At 40.0% G+C, this 20,847-nt stretch overlaps 1 protein-coding gene across 2 annotated transcripts in view; it reads right to left on the bottom strand.

Moving 5' to 3' along the window:
• NAV2 (neuron navigator 2) overlaps positions 1-20,847 on the bottom strand; it is a 209,604-nt gene that overhangs the window by 100,233 nt on the left and 88,524 nt on the right. For both annotated transcript variants that reach the window (XM_058848472.1, XM_058848480.1), the window contains 2 exons: positions 4,314-5,412; positions 852-964 (listed from right to left, as the gene is read on the bottom strand). In XM_058848472.1, coding sequence (XP_058704455.1) covers positions 852-964; positions 4,314-5,412 — 1,212 coding nt within the window. The remainder of the gene's footprint in view (positions 1-851; positions 965-4,313; positions 5,413-20,847) is intronic.

Here is a 20,847-nt window from a genome sequence, read left to right as displayed (position 1 = left end):
GGAGGGCATTTGGTTTCAAACCCCACATTAGACTGGGGGACACCAAGACTAAGCAGTTGGAAAAAACCTGAGATATCCTACAAATGAGACATCCTGCAATAGCACACAGTATTCAAAGTCATAGATATTGCTGAAATAGGGACAGGAAGAGTTTAGACTGCGACTTTAAACACACGTTAGATCACATTAGTAGAATCTAATAGATTCCAAGAGAATATGGTTGCTGAAAATCCCTTTGTTATATTGATAAGTTTAATTTTTTTTGCTAACTAGCTTATACTTCTTACAGTAGCAGGAATTCTAGATAAATACACTAGGTACTTTCTAATTTAGACTGCTCATATTCTAGCTACAACCAGCTTCTGCTTCTGTATGCTGGACACAATGGAGTGTAGCTGAATTTTGGTGCCCTATCGCTGCGAAGGCTATTTCTCAAATTGATCAGATTAATGTGAGTGATACTGAGATTCCTCCAAACCAAAACATCAAGGAAATGAACACAGCCTCTTCTGTAAGCTCTGAAATGAAGTTTTTAAAACTAAACAATGCATATTAAATGCTTGGGAATACTTAGGTTCCTTATAGTAGTTAAATCCTAAAAAATTATGCACAGCTCCTAGAAAAACTTAAAGCAGGCAAAATTCCTGGTGATTTCAAGAGATTTGGGGAGCACACTTGTGCCGAACTTAAGCATCTAGAGTTCAAATTACTGACACCCGGTCTTCATTGCTGAAGAGCTGAAAGAAATACAGTTATTAAGAACTAAAGCATTAGGAATAAAATCAATTTGCTCTAGCCCATTCTTATTTAACCAGATCACAGCCAGTAATGGGTCATGCTGCAAGACTTACCTGAGAGGTCCTCAACGGCAGGCTGGGCAGTTTTGACATAAAGAGCAGAATCCATGCTGACCCCTCCTGTGCTGGCCTCGGCTGTTACGTTCCCTTCATTGTCTGTCTGAGATCTGGAAAGCAAAACAAAACAGGAATGTGCAGCCACTCTCCATCCAAAGTATCTCAAGTATAACAACAAGATGAGTGCACCTGCCCTCAGCCACTCTGTCCCACTCTCCAGAACAGACCAGCAGACTGATTTTACATAATTCATTAGTCCCATGTTGAATTATGTCCTAGAAATGGAAACAAGCACTCAGCTGTAAAAAATAAAAAATTCATAGTCAAGGATAGGCTTCACAGCTCATCAGATGGGGTCTTAAAACACTTGGATTTCCAGATGTGTTTTAATTATCAATAACATCAGTTGTGGCTAATCTGATCCTCTCCTATAAAGTCTGTATTGCATAAAGATAAAGCAGGAAGCATCTGATAGCATGTTACACTCATGCTAGGTTCCCTTCAACATCACTTCCATTTTAAAAGAAATGACTGGGCAAAACCGACTTCCAACTCCAATTTATTGTCTGATATTATGGCTGCTAGATAATGAAAGGTGATGTAAGGATCTATTGTTAAATCTGAGTAAGATACTGTGACTCATTTCACTTTACTAATTGTGCTATGTTTTTGCTCATAGAACCAAACCAACAGGCAGCTGAAGTTCTCCTGCCCCAAGGGTAACTACTGTTAAAAAGTGAAGACACAGCGGGGAATAATTATTGCAATACTCTTAATGTTACCTGACTCTTGTAGCAGGATGCACTGCCTGGAGTGGGGGTAAAACAACTGGAACAATGTCCAATTTACAGAGCTGACTGTGGCAGAAGGAGAAGGGGCCTCTTGCTGCTTTTGGTGTTGAATAATGCTGAAACCAGCCTGACTCATCAACCCTGAAGTTCAACCTCCTGACAGGGAGGTGAAGATGTGGCAGACTTGGTAAAGTACCTGATAAAGGAACTAACAATGATACCACTGGCAACTAGAGATGCTGGGCTGACACAGCTGGCCAAGACACATGACTGACGGTCACTTCATACTATAAAAGCCCAATCCCACTCTTTAATGGCAAGGCCTTCTAACACATCCCTCCTTGGAGTTCATGCACAATCCTCCCTTGAGTGGGGACATCCTGGAGAGTAAGCAAAAAAGATGTGCCCGCAGTCATTGGTATGGGTGAATAACATCAATCTCAACTGAATAATTGCTTTTAATATAACTTTAACATAATTCTTTTGATATTGTTTCAAAAATAATGAATTATCTATACTAGTAATCACAGCTATCCTTACTGTGTAGTAAATAATTCTGATTGGAAACTATTAGTCTAATCATTGTCAAAATAAATCACTTATTTTCATATAAATATATCTGGTTTGCCATCCTTAATCCTACCGGACAGTTGAATTACATGAAGTTCAACTACACCTATATAATCATATATAGACATGAACAAAGTTGACAAAGTCTGGTGCTAAGCCTGGATCCAACTTCATCAAGAACTCCTCTCTGAGGAGTTTAGAAAGCAAGGAGGTCCTTTCTGCATCTCCTAACTCAGTGGGAGGGCTTCTCTAATAAACTTTGCTGAAGCTCCCTTTCTGCCCGGGACAACCCTATACAAATTGCAGGACAATTTCTTAGGTCTTTTGCCTAAAAAAGCCCCCATCAAACCCAAACAAAAAGTCTACAGGCAGCTGAAAAATACAAATTAAAGTAACCTTAACTGATGTCAGAAAACACCTGAGCCTTCTACTGCAATGCATTAACAAGTGCATTTTGTAGACTGAAAAAATGTCTGGATAGCAAATACAGCAAATATAAAAATGTGTTATGTTTGCCTTGCAAACCAGTATGTTCTGATTTTTCTCTTTCCTTTTAAAGCTAACATGATTACAGAGTTTGGCCTTTTTTTCTCCAGCGCCAAAAAGTAAACATTATTTTTCAATTTTCCAGCTGCAAACAGACAGTTTCATTCCTGATTTTGGTAAAAGGTCAAATAAATACTGTGTGGAGTTTATCAGTATGTTTAGGTTACAGACAATGTATGGACTGAATCTACTTTTACACTTTAGATGATGATATCTGTGTTCAGACTAAGACCAATACTAAGAACAATGAAGGTAGTGATACCTTCATATGAAGAAACATATGCATTATGTAAGAAACAGCATACCTTCAGATGAACACTGTAGTGATACACTTAACAAGTCATCTCCAAAAATTTCTGCTTCCCAGGTCCCTAGCATTTAATTCCATACACACAGGTAGAATTCTCAAAGGGGCCAGAAAACCCAAGGGTTGCTCTTCCCATTCTACATTCCTTCACAGGCCTTTGGCATCCCTCTCCTTCAGGTTCAGTCCACTGACATTCATTCTTATTTAAAAAACGTGACTGACCATTTTTTATGCTACATCTGCCAACAGATCCAAGCCAAAATGTGTACAGTAGAGCTGAAAAAACCATGGGACAGGGCAACAAAAATGACCAAAGGTCATGAACAGAATCTCTACAAGTGAAAACTAAAGAGGCTAGGTCACCTTAGCCTAGAAAGGACACATCTTAAAAGGAGGTGAGAAAGCTCTTTCAGATTACGAGCAGCAAGAGGATAATAAAGACAGTGCAAACACTTGCATCCTCTTCCTATGAAAGAGCTTAGGAGTGTCAAAAACCCCCACGAGATGGCTATCCAAACCAAAAATCCTATCCTCTGACTAAGAAACTTCTTGTCCCAGTCATGCTGTGTCCTTAAGAATCTCTGCTACTGATTTCCCTCTTATTACTTCCCTACTATCCCTAGGATACTTGCCTATGTATTCTCTACTGCCACTGTCAAGCAGAAGGTGCTTCAAACAGAAAACAGACTAGACAAAGGTTACCTGTGACTTCATTTGGCTGCTCATTTCACTATCTCAGGGTTAACACATACAAAACCACAGACTTCTTGTGTGGCCTTACTTAAATGAAAGTTTTTTGGGTTTGGGGTTCTTTTGGGTTTTTTTTTTAATTTAAATTTCCAACTCCTGCTTATAATGAGGCAGCTCCACCACCATCAGCCACAATGAAGACCCTGAAAGTGTCCTGGCATGGTTACAACTTTCAAAGCTATGGTGCACAAAACAAACATGATACATGTTCTTGTACCTTTTGGAAGAGAAGCACCTGGTCAAGGAGGTGTTCAGATTGTCATCTTTCCTGCTAGCAGGGTTGGATTCAACCATTATTCCCCCTGCTGTCTATCACAACTTCTCACACAGCCTTCGCCATCAGTTTTTGTGAAATTGCATAAATTGCCTACACTCTTGAAGCAAGAAACTTCTCCAAGATGTAGCATTTACCTTGCTGCTTCACTCCCCTGCAAGTGTCCAGAATGACCCTTCTGGGCACCCCATTCCCCCAGCCCCCAGAGGTGTGTCCTGTACCTGTACATGAAGGGTGCGACGGTGGCAGTGTTGGGGTGGCTGTATTGCTGCTGAGGATGAGGTAGCTGCACACTCACGGTGTTGCTGCCTGTGGTGTGGGTTGTCACTGCAGGCCCGTTCACGGCCTGGCTGCTGCTACTGCTGTGGGGACCCCCAACGCCCTTCCCCTCAGAGGAAGCCAGGCTGGAGGAGGAGCTGGAATGATGGCTGTCCAGCTGGGACTTCTGATGTGAGAGCCCTGAGCTGGCTTTCCCGCCACGGCTCCTCTCACCTTCCTTTGCAGGAACAGGGGCACTTGAGGATTTCCCTGTGGTGTTTTTTGTTCCTGGTTTTGGTATTCCACTGTGCAAAGGGGCAGAGGCCTCCTTCTTGGCACTGTTCAGCTTCCCTCCTTTAGGGATCAAGCTTGTGATCTTGGACGATTTTTTTGGCATCTCTGTTGTTGTTATTACTGCTGTCTGTTCTTTAGGTTCCTCCTTCAGGTCCAGCTTCTCAGTGATGGATGTTCTCTTTGTTACATCTTTACTTTTATCCTTTTCTTTCTCTTTTTGTTTCTCTTTCTCCTTCTCATTACCCTTTGGAGAACTTTTCTTATTAGTCAGTGCACGGCTGAAAGTCCTTTGTGCAATTCCCTTGAGTGCAATTTTGGGGCTGCTGGACATCGATCCCAGGTTGTTGACATTCTGATTGGTGGCATCAATTTCTTCACTCTCCTCAAAGGTGAGAAGCGTCTCCAGCTTTTCACAGCTGTTGTCCCGAGAGCCCGGACACTCCAGTGTTGTCCCTGCTGCTTTGGAGCCCCCTTTGCTGTTGAAGAGTTTTAGTTTCTCCAGCATGGATTTCTGACCATTGGGAGCTGTTTTGGTGATTTCTGAGGGTGGCTTTGGAGGCTCCAGTGCTGGCTGCTTCACAGATAACATGGAAGACGTCGCTGTGTGCTTGGCACTGAGGGACTTGCTGCGCCAAGGTTTAATAGCAGAGCTGGGCTGAGGGATGGCTGAGGAGTTATTGCAAGGAACAGCAGTACCGCAGCTTTGAACAGAGGATGAGACATTTTCATTCATTCCTGTGGGCTGGAAAGCTGTGCTGTCTGCAGGCTCTGAAAAAAAAACACAGAAACAACCCAAAAAACAACACAGTAGTACCCGGTATTAGAGTTACTATGAGATTGTTTATGTAATGAAACATCAAGAATTTCACACTGCAAATATTAAAAAGACACATCAGTATTTTCAACATCAGTGAAATTCCAATGAAATAAAAGCCAGGTTTTTTTCTACCCAGCAGAACAGCAACAAGCTCCTACTGTATAATTTACATTTACTTGCTGTTTCAAGAAAAAGAAGGAAGAAAAATAATCTCTTCCAGTTCAAACCAAAATGTGTTCTGCAATGTGCTCTCCCTTATTAAGTCCACAATACTTTTTCATTAGCAAAAACACAGCCCTATTTTGTAACTAAGGGTTCCCTCTGCTTTTGGCAAAATACTTGCTGTCCAAGTTTGATTCTTAGAAAAACCTCAAACACAAAAAAATGCAGGAGTAAGGAAAAAAGTAAAACTAAAGTCCTTTCAGTTATTGCGGGTGGGGGTAGTAATATCTTCATAATGCAAAGGTAGAAGAAAACTCCATATACAAAAAATAAAAGTAATTGTGCCCTTTTGTAAAGAACCTAAATTAAGTATTACCACATATCCCAATACAGTTGTAAGAGAAACTTTTGACAGTACCTGTACAGCCCTTCCCCACAGAGAAAACATTAGTTAGTTCCTCCGAATGTTATTTGTTCTTATTAAGAAATTAGTTCCGAGCCTAAAGAGAGCTTGAAAAATCACACTCACCTACCGGTGGCCACTTCTCCTCTGAATCAGTTTCTCTTTGCAGAATTTCCCTTTTGGAGATGTTACTCTCTCAATTATCACAAATATGGTTTCTGTTAAACGGCTCATGTTTCCAATTAAATTTTGTCATCTGTGTCTGTTCGCCTGCCCAGCAGCCTGCTGGGGATTAACGGCTCTTACCTATATTTCCCTGCCATCTAGCACTAAAGTAAACTGTGTACAGAGCTGCATTTTTTTAAATCAAAAATCAACAGCAGTTGAGAGCGTGCATTCTCGGCAGCAGGGGCAGCCCTGTGAATCCAACCCCGTAAATCACGAGCTGCTGCAGCCACACAAGGACTGTTTTACTTCACTTTCAGTTGCTCAGTGAAGATACAGCTCTGTTAACCTCCCTCCTCTGATCCAAACCAGATCTACTGAAGATTTAAGTCACATACATCTTCCTGACTTAGCACAGAATCATGTTTCTAAGAGCATTATAATAACCTCAACCATTTCAAATGGTTATGGACAAAGTGGAATAGCAGTAACTAATGACACTAATGATACTTTAAAAAATATTCAGAAGTCAGAAGGTTCCCAGGACTCTTAGCCAGTAACTATTATACTGTCCTGTTTTTCTTGTCCTTTTCCTATGGCAAAGTACCCACATGGAGCTGGAAGACAGACACGGACAGGAATCAAGCTGCTTTTAAGCTTGTGCCAGCCTGCTGACTTCCAGGGCATTACTCCTGTTTTACACTAGTACAGAAGGAAAATCAAACCACCAAATATCCCAAACAGTGATGCCATCTGGTCTCTCGCTGCTCTGCTCAAGCCTGCTGAATTCAACCCAATGTGTTAAGGAGGACCAAAAAGATAATGGCATAGGAATCAGAGAATCACTAAGGTTGAAAAAGACAACCAAGATCAAGTCCAACCATTAACACCGGACTGCCAAACCCACTACTTAACTACACCCCTAAGCACCACACCTGCAGGTTTCTTTGAGCGCTTCCAGGGATTCCACCACTGTGGGAGGAGTCCTAGTGACTCCCAGTGCAAACAGCAGCAGTGACCTGACACAGTGCCCTGGCACAGACACAGAGGAAGGAAGGTGGCAACCTCTTCACAAGCTGCCAGCAAAGTTCCTCACTCTGCTTTCAAAAGTTGAACCACTGCTCTTTCCTTCATGTCTCTTACTGTACACTGCTGCTTTGTTTTTGTTTTCATTTCCTGAAGTCCTCCTGCTCATCACAGTCCACATCCCCACACCACACCAGGCTCCTTTTGCACACTCAGAACAAGCAAGACCTTTTCTCAGCCTTCCACAGAAGACATGCAGCAATGGAGTGAAAGCTTCATAAAAATCCCAACTGTGCATACTGTACAGCTAATTTGCATAGATTATTTTTAAAAATAGTAATAGCCCATCTCATTATTGAGATATTGCTATAGGAACTGGAGATTGACAGTATTTTCAACACTAAGTTCCTAACCGACATGTCTTCTGGCCTAATCATGCTAAACAAATCTCAGCACAAAGAACAGCCATGCCCAGAAATCATCAGAGCTGCCTGGGATTCATGAAAATGGCTAGGATGCATTTACAACCAGGTCCAGGGAGGGACCCAATGTACTGATCAATATGGGCAGGGAAGCCTTCACTTGCTCAGATAAACAGGACTGGGATGAAAATGACCAGTAAGGGTTGTTACCTATATGAAGTAGAAGAGCTGGTTGTACACCTTGCTAGTACAACATATGCAGGCACGAAAACTCAGCTCAGGGTCTGAGCACACAGACAACTGAGGTGATTTCCTAGAAAAGAAATCTGCCTTCTCAAACAGGTGCTTCACAACAGCTGGAGAACGATACAGGTCCCAGGTGTACAGGATGAATAAAGCCAGCCTGCATTGCCCAGCACTCAGAGCCTACACAAAGTCACTCACCTGAAACAAGAGGGACCTGAGAGCCAGGTCCATAACCTGGCTCAGAAATCTGACCCTGTCTCAGACACTGAGCTGGCTGCTAGGTCACTGCACAGCAGCAGAGGCCACCACATCAAAACAGGGCTCTGACCAACTCCACAATGTTCTTCTGGAAGTGAATGGAAAGGGTTAGCTGATTTGGGACTTCAGCTGCATCCTAACAGCACAGATGAGTGCTCCAGTTCACAGACCTCTGGGAAAAAATGCTTGGCTTGGATAAAGTGAAATGGCTTGTTTTCCAAATCCCAAAGCAGTGCTCAAAATTTATTTCCCAGCAAAATCCAGAACTTTTTTATTTCTCCTTTTTTTTTTTTTAAACATTTTCAGGAAATTTATTTATTTATTTGTTTACTTATTTGTTTGGTCACAGACTAAAATATGTTTTTTCACAGTTTATTTGTTTATAAACACAACACTCTCTTTGTCTCAACGCCCCCACATACACCCTCCTGTCTGTTAGTGAATTTTGCTTCCACTGCCAGTGGCATAGGAAGAGCACAGTGCAGCTCTGTTTACAGACATGTCAGAGAAACCAGAATTAGGACAATACTATGACTGTGACAATAAAAAAAATATAATATATTGCAACAGTAATTTTCAGAGTGTCTACTTAACATTTTCTACAAAGTGCATTCTATTAATACTGGATGATATGCACTTGTAATGAATGAAAAATATTCACAAAGTCTACAGTTAAGCTGGAACACTTTGGGAAAGGAAATAAGGTACTTTCTGACATAACTATGGTGGATTTTGATTTGTACTTGGGTCAAATACGGTGAAACTGGAAATTGAACATACTCAAGTGATTTATTACATTGCACCATGCACAGTTACTGCAAGAAATAAAAGGTTCACCCTAAAACACTCTCATGAAAAATTGCCCCAGCTTACGAAAACGCCAGGTTTTCAGATTCTCCATTTCTTCCTTACAAACAAGTGCTGGCTCTTTTACTCCTCTGGCCAAGTTTGTTAAGTGTTGCTGTTGGACACGAAATAAGAAGCGTGGATTCAATGCAGCAGCAGAAAGAGGATCATCAGAAGAGATTTTTATTTTGGAACTTTCAGCCCTTTTAATAAGGTGTTCCAATACAGGTTTAACATGATTGGTAAAGGGAACAACACCTCTCTAGTCCCATTGGTGGAACAAGGGAAAACACACTCAACACAGCTGTACGATATTGTTTTGAGAACCTTGAACTATTTATAAAAATATTCCTTGTGAGAAAAACTTCCTCAAGAAACTTTCTCTTGGGAAGAGAATTTTTCACTGACAGGATGAAAACTCTCTCAGACTCAGAAAATCAGGTCCACAGGTAAGCAAAAGGAGTTCTACTGCCAGCATGCAGTTTCAAATGCCAGGTTTCCTAATGAAGCAGCAACATCAATTTGTGGAGAACACATCAGTATGCAAAGGGGAAAGTTTTATTCAACATAGCATAGGCCCTTCTTTCATGAAAAGGGGAGCAGGTTTCATGCATTCAATTAATAAGCTTATTATTTCCCATGTGTTCCTTTGTGAGGGAGGTATTTTCTTTCTTCAGCAACCTGCATTAACTAAAACTGACTATAAAAGAAATGTTTTCAAATCCAAGCCAGTCTACAATAAATAACGATCACTTTCCTCTTTTCAAAGTCAAATCTTGGCATGAAATCTATTTTGTTCCTAATGCTCCTGTTAAAAAAGATGTTGGTGGTCCAGTTACAATGCCAGTACACACTGTAGCATGGGTAAATCTGATTTCAGCTGCTCCTGCAAAGACTGAACTGCATCTGCAAACCCACCCATTTTTGAAGAAGAAAAAAAAGAATCTGAAGGCTTATGATTTAATTCTTCCACAGAAGTTTTTGAGAGCTTATAATTAGGTCAGGAAAAAAAAATATGCAATTTCCCATCATTTGTCATGTTCACTCTAAGTAAGTTTTGATTTGCTAAAAGTGAAAACTTTCAAAATCCATCATTACAAGCATGAAAGGCAACACACAGATAAAGGACGTTCTCATAGTTACTCTCCTTAAGAGGGTCAAGAACTTAACAGCATTTTTACCCATTTTTGAATGAACAAACTTTTATTTTTTATTTCACAGATATGGGAAATGTAAGTTCTTATGTAGAGAAATATATTTTAGTCCACTCTATAGATTAGATTTAAAAGCAAATCCACAATGAGATTCTAATGTAGGAAATAAAAGCAGCTCTGCTCTATGACATTAGAGTATCAGAACTGCAGAAACTGCTGTGGCAGCTTCATCATTTCCCATCTAGAAGAATAAATGGTGAATCTTGACCCCTCCCATCCACCCACCAGAAGACTCTCCTTCAAGCACTATACATAAAGTCCTACAGAGAAGAACTTTTTAGCTGAGCTGTTCTCTTCTTCAATGATCATTTATCAAACCCTGTAAGTATTGAAATGTCTGCATTCCTACCAGGAGATGAATATAAAAATCCCAATCTTTCCATAATCCAAACCATGAGCAGGTAGAGCAGAACACAAGTGATCTAGCACACAGTCCCTCCTCAAAATAAGCACAACTCTTGTGGCCAACAAAAATTTCCATTTCAATTTTCATTGTAACACTGGGAGAGCTGCAGCTGGCAGGAAGACACTAGCTGAGCTATCAGCTTGGGGTGGGTATGGCCTCCACCCACAGGATAGCTGAAGCTTTCTGTTCTCTCTTCTATTCTGGACCACAAAAAAACTCAACAGAAATTAGTTTTTAAAGCAGAAATTGCCCGATAGGTAGGTTCTGTATAAACTGAGAAAAGCCTGAATAGGGAACATTTTTGCTTTGCAGAGGATAAAATCTTAGAATTATAGCTGAAACCATAGTTGGAAGAGACCTTAAAGATCATCTCCCTGCCCTGGGCAGGAGCACCTTCCACTAGACCAGGTTGCTCAGGACCCTTTCTAACTGAGCAGAATTGTTTCCTTCAGCTTCTGCCTACTCATTTTCCCTTTAACGGTGATTAAATTTAATGTAACACAACACAAAAATTACCTTTACTCTGTGGTATTTTTCTTTCCTTCCATCACATCTGCTTCTTCAATCCCAGTGTTGTAAACTTTGTAACTTCAACAGCAGTTCCACACATTCACAGAAATGTGTTCTATCTCTGAAAACCCTCACCAAAGCCCGTGGATATATCAGAAACTCAACTTCCATGTTTTTGTAAAGCTGCCTCCATTCACACAGAGCTCCAGCACATGGAACAACGGTTCTGCTGTTGGCTAGTTCACTTAGCCGAGACTCAGCATTTTTGCTGAGGTGAGGGGAAATAAAACTGGAGCACAGGCAGCCCCTTTTCTCATTGTCTCACCATAACCAACTAAGACATTTGAATTCCTCGTTGTGTTTGTTTAGTTACTGTAAAATTCAAAATGCTGTCGACATGAATGCCTAAGAAAGGCTGGAGGGACCTCTACTGACCACATACCAGTTAGATGATCATAAAAATAATGAAACCAAGTTTACTGTGCCATTCAAAACAAGTAGCACTTTCCATTTTATACTAGACAAATACCATTCTTGTTCATTCTTCTCCATTTCCTTCTCACTATTTGTACAGTCTGATCCCCCAAGATTTCTCATAACAGACTTATTCAAAAGCATTAATGAGTTCCAGGCAGGAAGCGGTTATGGAGTTTTTCATTAGACTTTACACTTAACTGGAGTGGACAATACGTACAGTAAGCAGCCTTTCTCTGACACATCTCTCCTGCAGGTTGTATGAAATAGGCACCATGAAAATTCTGAGTGGTCTGAGAATTGCAGTCAGGAAATACTGTCCATTTATATCAAAACAAATTGACACACATACTACAATCTATGGTGGGGTCTTCTTCCTTTCAGTTCTCTGGTGCCAGTCACAGATTCTTCAGAAATATTTGGTTATGGATGAGGAACAGGCAAAAGGCTCAGTAGAGAAGCCACAAATTGAAGGGCCACGGAGGCTGAACAATGCCGCTACGCCAGGAGAAGGGGCTTCTATAGATGTGGTAGAAACATGCCGGCACTTGGGGAATCCTGGGATGTAGCACCACTGCTCTTTGCTTTCCCATGATTTAACAGTGAACCTTTGTTTCCATGGCTGTTTCCCAGCAATAAATTTATGAGAAATTGTAAATATTTATTTTAAAAGGAAACATGTAGAAACATATAACACTGCAAAGACCATGAAATGCTGGACCAGATCTTCGGCTGGTATAAATTAACATGGTTCCACCACCGCCAACACAGCTATGCAGATATACACTGGGCAAGAACTGCTTCTCAAAGTTAAATCTTACTTCAAAACTCGGGATTTTTATCCTCCTGAACTGTACTGTTATGAACATGTCACTGGCTAATATTTTTGGGGTATTTTTTTCTGAAACTTTGTTTAAATACATTTTTGGCTTGTTTCATTTATTTCTAAAGCTTATACCAACTATGTTCGAAGTCCTGTGGTCTTGTAAAGCTCCACTTCAGCCATAATTAAGCCTTCAGCCAGGCTTTGTATAGGTAGAAGAGGACATATTTTTAAATGCCAGATTCAGCCAGATGAACAGTTGCAAAATCAAGCAAAAATATGATTCACTGCATACTCATAACTTGTCCTATAAACATGCCATGCTGCTTGCTATTTCCTGACAGTATTTAAGCTGTTTGATGGGAACACATCCAGCATAAATATGTCATTGAGGGTTTACTAGGATGAGCCAATCTTTCAAAAGCACATTTGATTAGAAAAGTGAAAGGCTGCAAAGATATACATATACCTCAGCTGGCCAAAGATGAGTATTTTGTTTGACACTAATGACTCTTGTAGGGGTCACCTTCTGACTCAAGGCAGGAGCCTATGTCTGGGGAATTTCTTGGCATTAATACATTTGATAAATTTGAGATAGAAACTTGAGTCAGTAAGATTTTATGCACTGAGGCTGACTGAAGAGGTGTGTGCTGAGAAAGAAGAAAGTGAATGCCTAAATTTAAAAGGTCAAACCATCAGCTGTGCAACTGCACTGCAGCAATAGGAGCTGCAGAAGAATGCAGCTGCACACTTCATAATGTGGCACTAAGGGAAAGCAAATGCCATTCAGAAATGCTTTAGGAGTATCACACTGTCTTGGTTTAGGAGACAGGTGTCTGCTAGCGAGGGCAGGAGCCTCCCTCGGAATGAAAATGTAGACCCCTCCCTCCAAATTATTATAATTCTGAAATCAAGGGGCTCTCAGGCAGAGATCTGGGGATAGGAATAACAGTTCTTTACTCGTATTTATAACAAGGCAAACAAACAACAATAACGTTAACAACAAAACAGAACCAGGGACCCCGTGACAGCCTTCTCACAGGAAGGGATGGAGGAGAGGCTTTGTTTTCACAAACCCCTCGGGCAGTCAGTCCCGGTGCTCCTGCAGGGCTCTGAGGAACACTCAGCTGGAACAGCAGGGATGAGCTGAGATCCTGGGCTGGTGGCTGAGGTGGATCAGCAGCTCAGCAGTGGTGCCTGGCACTGCCACACGTCCCAGCAGAACAGGGGGTGCAAGGCCACCAACGAAGAATGAAGAAGAAGCAGAAGCAGCAGCTCCATTTGGGTGATGGCAAATCCCCTTCTCCAAGCTGCAACAACTCCCAGCGACTGTTCTGCTCTGAAGCTGAAGAAACCAGCCAGCACTAGCTGCCCCCACCCTCCCTTTTTCCTTGCCCCCCTTCCCCCCTGAGACCAGCGGACCTCTTTGTGTTTCTCAAGCACTCATTAAGCACCAGCATTCAGGTTTTCCCGGCCACTGATGGGTAAAAATTCCACAGGTGAGCCAGAATTAAAGGAAGGACACCTAACCTCCAACACACATATAGAATCAGAGGTTTGGAGAATCATAGGATAGAAGACAAAGAACTTAACTACTCCATGCTGTTCAGCAGCAAAATAAGGCATGAGGTGGAATGATGTATCCAGCTCCAGCACCTGTCTAAAAGAGAGACTAGAAAGAGGCCAGTAGAGATCATCAAGACGTAAAAGAGATTTATCACATTAAAGACATTTATCACATTAAAGAGATTTATCACAAGGAACATATAAGAAAAAGGACGGAGTAGTGGTAGTTGCTTAGTCTATAAGAGAAAAGGCTGAAGGAGACATTTTAAGCCATCAAATATATGAAGACTTATAAACAGGACAAAGATGAAGGAAGAGCAAAAATATGCCTTATTTTTAGCCACACAGAATGGCTTTATATGTTTTAAGAGCTACTTTTAGGACCAAATGACCACTGTAAGGCATACAGTTTAAGAGATGGTAAAGTTCCTGTCACAAGGCATTTCAGAACAGACTTGTGAACACCTGTCAGGTATAGGTGTTTTCTATATAGTTATAGTTGATTTTCCTTCAGAGCTGGAGCACAGACTTCCCATGTTCTTTACAAAGGCCAGTACAAATATATAGTGTAAGCTGCAAACTGGTTAAAATTTTAAGCACAGTTCTTTAAACTGTGCCAGGAGCCATATCTGCACTTCAAAGTTATGTCTCAACAAAAGAAAGTACCAGGTTCCTCAGCAGATATTTCAGATTACCTCATGGGCCTTCCTTTCTCTCTGTGTTTCCATTTTCATTCTTGCATCATCAAATTCGTGATCACTGTACTATATTCAAGGTAAAATTAATCACCCTGAGTATTTGGTAAATACCTTCAATGTTTATTATATTTAGAAAACTGGATAGGGTTACTCCAGCATCTGTGTTTTGTTGTGCACGCAGCAATACAATAGAAAACACCCATTACTCTGGTAATGGATTTAATGGGACAAATTCTGTAAATTTATTTTACATCTGTCACACTTACAGGGAAAACACTCGGTCAATAAAACCAGAGCATCTCTTAAATGACAACACAGAGGCAGCACCCTAAACACTAAGCAGAATATGATGCTTGCTTCATGTCTGACCTAAATGAAGCACTGGTACATTTTTACATGGTCAGATGACTGAAATTTAAGTAATTATCATATTTTCATGCTGTTGAGACAATCACATTTATTTCCCAGCAGAAAATTTGGAAGGGTGGGCAAACTAGTTTTATATTTGATGGACTTATGCCTCTTTAAAAATATAAAATCTTTTCCACTTTTGCAATCCTTTTAATCATAGTGAATTTTGCACAGTCTTATCAAGTCATAATTTCAAAAGTAAATGTTAGATGTTTCATTCTGTAAAATCACTTCCCATCTTTCTGACATCCATATACTGTTCACCCATAAACAGAGGGATCTTTTAATCTCAGGAACTCTACTTATTTTTGCTAGTCTCAAGTGAATTGTTGAGATCTTTCTGCTGGTCCTGGTTTCCAAAACCTTCTTCACCCCACCTCTCCCCTAGCCTTCCCAGCAGCAGAGCTGGGCTCAGCACCAATCCACTGGCACAGCTAAAAAGAGGTTCAGTGATGACCTGGCAGTTGGTACCAAAAGGGTCAATGCCTTTTCATTATCAACTTTAGTGCAAGAGAGTCCTCAGCCGGAAATCCTCAGCCTACAGAAAACATGGGTTAAGACACCAGGCTTAAAATTTCACATGTATGTCTTATCTGTGTGCCACAGGATCCTGCAATGACTCACTCAGCAGGGAGCACTGATTTTGGGGGTTTGTATGAACTCTCCCTTCTACAAGACACCAAGTGCCTGAACACTTCAGTACTAGCCAGTCCAGATTAGTAAAAGATGTAATTCAAAATATAAGACTTATTGTAACAACTGTTATGTAATAACAGAATCATAGGACAGTGGCTGGTTTGGGTTGGAAGGGACCTGAAAACTCATCCAGTTCCAACCTCCCTGCCACACCTCCCCCTAGGCCAGTTTGCTCCAAGCCCCCCATTCAGCCTGGCCTTGAACCCTTCCAGGGATGGGACAGCCACAGGAAAACCTTTGCCAGTGCCTCACCAGCCTCACAGTAAAAAATTTCTTTCTAATATCTAATCTAAACCCACCCTCTGTCAGTTTAAAGCCATTCTCCCACATCCTGTCACAAGCTGCCCTTGTCAAACAGCCCACTGTAAAGTCTGTTCAGCCATCCCAGTGACCTTTTGGCAGCACTAGGTCAGCTGACTCCACACCACAGGAATTGCATCCAACATCCCAGCTCCCTGTGGCAACTATCCTGATAACTATCCGTGCACCTGAAGCCATAAAAAGCCTTCTCTTTCCCATTCAGGCTGAATGCTTTCATAAATGGGTATAAAAAAATTAAATGCCCTAAGACAAATTTCTATCATGCTTTGTAAGTCCCAAAGCTCTTTTCTCATCACTTCTGGGTTTTGTAGTTCTTACACTATTACTGGGTGAAAAGGCAAAAGCCTGGGTTTTGTCTCTCTTTATAATTATTAATTTATTTGGAGTGGAAAAACTGCATGAGGTTAAACAGAACGTTTCCAACAAGAAAGTTTGTGCAATGCCACTTGATTATCCTTTACTTGGTGCAGGAGCCAAATCCAATCATTCAGAATGTCAAATATTTCGTCTCATTTTACATAAAGCTACCAAAGAAGACTTGGCCTCCATTTTAATGTGCTTAAATGAAAGATTTTTCTTTCAGGAAAACTTTCCAGATCATCTATGTTGATCTTAAAGACAAAAGGGCTCAGTAATTTCTGAGCCAAAACTGAAACCTCTGTCTGAACACCAGCTATGGGCAAATATTAGATTTTTACTCATTATGTCTGATTTAATCTCTTCCAATGGCTAAACACCCTCATTCTTAAAATTTCAATCCCATCTGTGGTCTTAATTGGGCTACTATCAAATTTCTGAGAAATGGATACCCACACACTATATATTGAGATAAGGAACAATTGTTACTACTATAAATGTGTCTACAGGTATCTTGTAGGTAATAAGGGAATCTTATAACCTTTCTTTTAGACAAAGAACATAAATTAACCCTTTAACTACCAAACTGCAAAGGAGATTTTTCAAAGCTCTATTTATGCAGAGCTCTTCCAGTTTTATCAGCACCCCTCTGTTTCAAAGCCCATTTGAAAAAAAAACTGAATATATTAGCCTTTAAGACATTACCCACAAGAACTCAGTTTTGATTTCCTTATGCACATTTCTCACCTTGTTCCACATGAAGATGCGAATTTTTCCTCTCGGCTGCTGAAGTAGCCTTTTTAAATTGAATCTGAGGGTTTGACATAATCCAAATCTGCCATTTTTAAATTTCCTTAAGCAGTACTGAGTTCAAGACAAGCCCAGTATCACATAGAAACAAGGCACGTGAGTGTATTGTCATGCATTTTTATATCAATACAGGATTGAATATGAAAGATTTTTATCATCAGGAGTAGAAATTCCAAAATCCAGGATTTTCTACTCTTTCTCAAGAGGGCATTTAAAGATATAAATATGGATTTCCTAGTAAAGCTGACATGAAGATACTGATTTAACTCTGAAGAGCCTTTCCTGCTAAAACTCTGCCATTGAACCGTGCCCTTGAACTTGATGCCCTGCCCTCTTGAACCTAATAAATATAACTGCCTACATATAGAGTGCACACATTTTTAGCACACATGTGGCATGTGTAACTGTACACCAGTTTGCTCACTACAGTGGGGTGACATTTCCTTACTAACATTTTACTGACGGTAGTCAGTCCAATTTTGATAACACGAAGTTTAAAAGTTAAAAGGAAAGAAATTCCTTAACTGTTCTTCAAAACATCTTAGTATTTCTTCTTATTTAAGTAGTTTACACTTAACAAAAAATTTAAAAGGAAATAATATTTATGGGCATCAAAACATGGTAACACTCTAGGTCACAAGAACCCTCTGGAGATATTCCTTCCCACCTTCACCTGAAAGCAGATGGGAATAGCCTGGATAACCTGAGATGAGGTATTATGGGGCAAGTCCTAAATACTGTCAAGCAAGTGAAATCTGACCTCTTCTCTGGACAAACTTCTCAATTGTTTTATTCTTCTCATAATGAAAAATTTCATTCCTATTTCCAGGCTTTAGGATTTCCCCTAAAGAAATGTGTGCACTTTGAACTGTCATCACATATCCTTGTGAACATGACTACCGTTTACATATTAAAAGACAGTTTTTCAATACATACAGTGTTCCAAGTTAAAGGGGTTTACTCAAAATTTGAAAGAAATCAAATCAAATCAATAAAATAAAATAAAATAAGCAGGAGAGGAACACACACTTTCCTTACTCTCCTGCCCATATGGACACTGCCATTGAAACAGTCATTTATTTCACCTCACTGTCTGAACCTGTATGCATGTATTCTTGGGTTTTCTCCTTTTTCTGACACTAAGAGCAGCCTGACATCAACCTGCCTTCTTTACAAATCCGAGTAATAAACATCTCCTTTGATCTCAAGCAGAAATGGGCAAAGTTTGGTAATACTTCCCTGACATTCAATCCACAAGAAAAGTGTAATTTTTCCCACAAACGTCTACTGCCCTCTGTAGGATTATTTTAAATAAAATACTAGGAACAAAGTAGAAGAAAAAAATAAAAAGAAAGCATGTAAGCCTGTCACAGTACTGTATCACACCATCAACATGGTGAAGGTGGCTTATTAAGTCGATGTCTCTTACAGCTTCATAACTTCATTGATTTTATAGACTTGACACAAATAATAAGCAGAATATTCTCAGACAACACTATCAGACTTTTGAGACTGCAAAATGCAAAATGAGTGCCTGAAGAACAGTGAAGACAGTGGGTATATGAGGGTGTTCAGAGCTAGTAAAAACCATTCCCACCATTTTGCAGAACTGCAGGCTGCTTTCAGAGCATGTTTCAAGAGACTCTCCACTCTGTGCAAGCAAAACACTGACATAAACTCATGAGAAAACCTACTGTATCCAAGTCTTTACTGAAGTTGTATATTTCAATATATTTAAGTTTCATTCTTGATACTACCTAGGACACAGCTCTGCTCCTCCTTGCCATGGATAAAAAGTAGGTTTATGTATTCTAAATTGTATATGCAAATCAAATTTTCACTATATTTTATCTGGTGATCCCATTAGAAATTAGAAGAACATGGTATTGTGGAGCCTCAAGGTAACTACTAACTGCACATAGGCATAGAAAGACAATGTTCATTTGACTCTCTACATTCCTTAGAAAAATTTTTGATAACTTATATGAGCTCCGTAGTGACTGTGGGAAATGTCTGATGCTTTCCATGCCATAGTAGACCTGTGGTGTTCAAGGATATTAAAGGACAAGGAAGTAAACCAAAGCTATTCCTACATAAGCATGGGCTAAGTAATTCTGATAATTCAGAAGATAACTAAAAGGCTCCAGTTGTATGAAGGGATTAGGATGACATAAAAAACCCCAAATCCCACAAGCCTAAGTGCTTATTTCCCCACAAAACAAAAATGCAATTAAGACTTCAATGGCATTTTTCTTTAATAAAACCCTGCAACATCAATTACACATATAAAAATACACTGTGTGGAACATAACTGCAATTATAAATGGCTAATCACTGTGACAATAAATAAAAAACCATACTATAGTGTGCTATCATTTTATGATGTGAGGAATGAGGGTCCTGAAATTCCTGTGAGTTTACGTAAATTCCTCATAAAAGGGGAATTTTATATACAAACTGAGGCTCTAACTTCAAAAAGCAAGTTAATGCTATCAGGCCCTAACCTCAAAGAAGGTGCCCATAGGACTGAACCAGGTGTCTGAGTCATCCTTACTGAAGAACACTTCTCTATATGTTGAGAGTGGAGTCAGACAGCATGTGGAGACTGAGAGAAAAAAAAAATACTGAGGACACAATGTCAGCTGTGGGAAAGAGAAGATTTGAATCTCTTTATATGTTCCTTTGCTAAGAGCACATGTGTACCTCACATCAAACAAGTGCAACTCACCAAGAACCCCTTATGTTTCTGCAATGGTGCAATCATTTTTGATATTACACAAATCCTTTCCCCAGGATTCCTACAAAATCAGTGATGTCATCAGTAACTGATTTATAGAATCTTTTAAAAAATCTAGGTTATTTATTTCCTAGTAGCTGGCTGTTCTTCCATGCTTCATTTGCTGTCCTCTTCCTTTCTGATGCATTCTATTTCAATTAATGCACTTTCATCGCCACAAGACACAGACGACTGACTAACAAGACAGTTTGCATTCAGAGGGAAAGGCCACAGATTAATAAAAGCTAAAAATTACAACCCACTTTTTGTAAGAAATGATTCAAACTTTCAAACACTGAAGGCCACCTTCTATCACAGTGACCAATCACACCAAAAGAGGCTGATTTTTTTTTTCTCCCATTTCTTTCCTCAAACACACACAACGTTGCAGGCACTGGGTAAAGAGATGAAAACTTACCAAGCCTGGCACAAAGCACAGTCATGTAAGTCTCATTTTCTTAGGCAAAACACAGGATACAGGTCAGAAAACCTGAATTGTCTTAGCACTTTGACAATAAACTTTGCCTGGCAATGTTACAATTAACTTCAAAATAAGCTAAAAATTTGTCAGACCAATTGCTTTTGTTTCTCATGGATGCAGACCAACTTTGTGTCATGATTATACTTTTAAGAAAAGTTCAACTTTACATACGTTTTTGGGGTTTTTTTTTTGGTTTTTTTAAAAAGACTGTCATTTATGACTGGAAATTTTGACCAGAACAAAATTCCAAGTAGCTAATGCAACTTATGTAAATTTCCAGCCTAAGAACCAGCCTTGTTTCCTTCAGTCATTTTG

The sequence above is a fragment of the Poecile atricapillus genome, chromosome 1 (assembly GCF_030490865.1).
Source record: "Poecile atricapillus isolate bPoeAtr1 chromosome 1, bPoeAtr1.hap1, whole genome shotgun sequence".
Classification (NCBI taxonomy): Eukaryota; Metazoa; Chordata; class Aves; order Passeriformes; family Paridae; genus Poecile; species Poecile atricapillus.
This window is presented reverse-complemented; position numbering and strand designations above follow the sequence as displayed.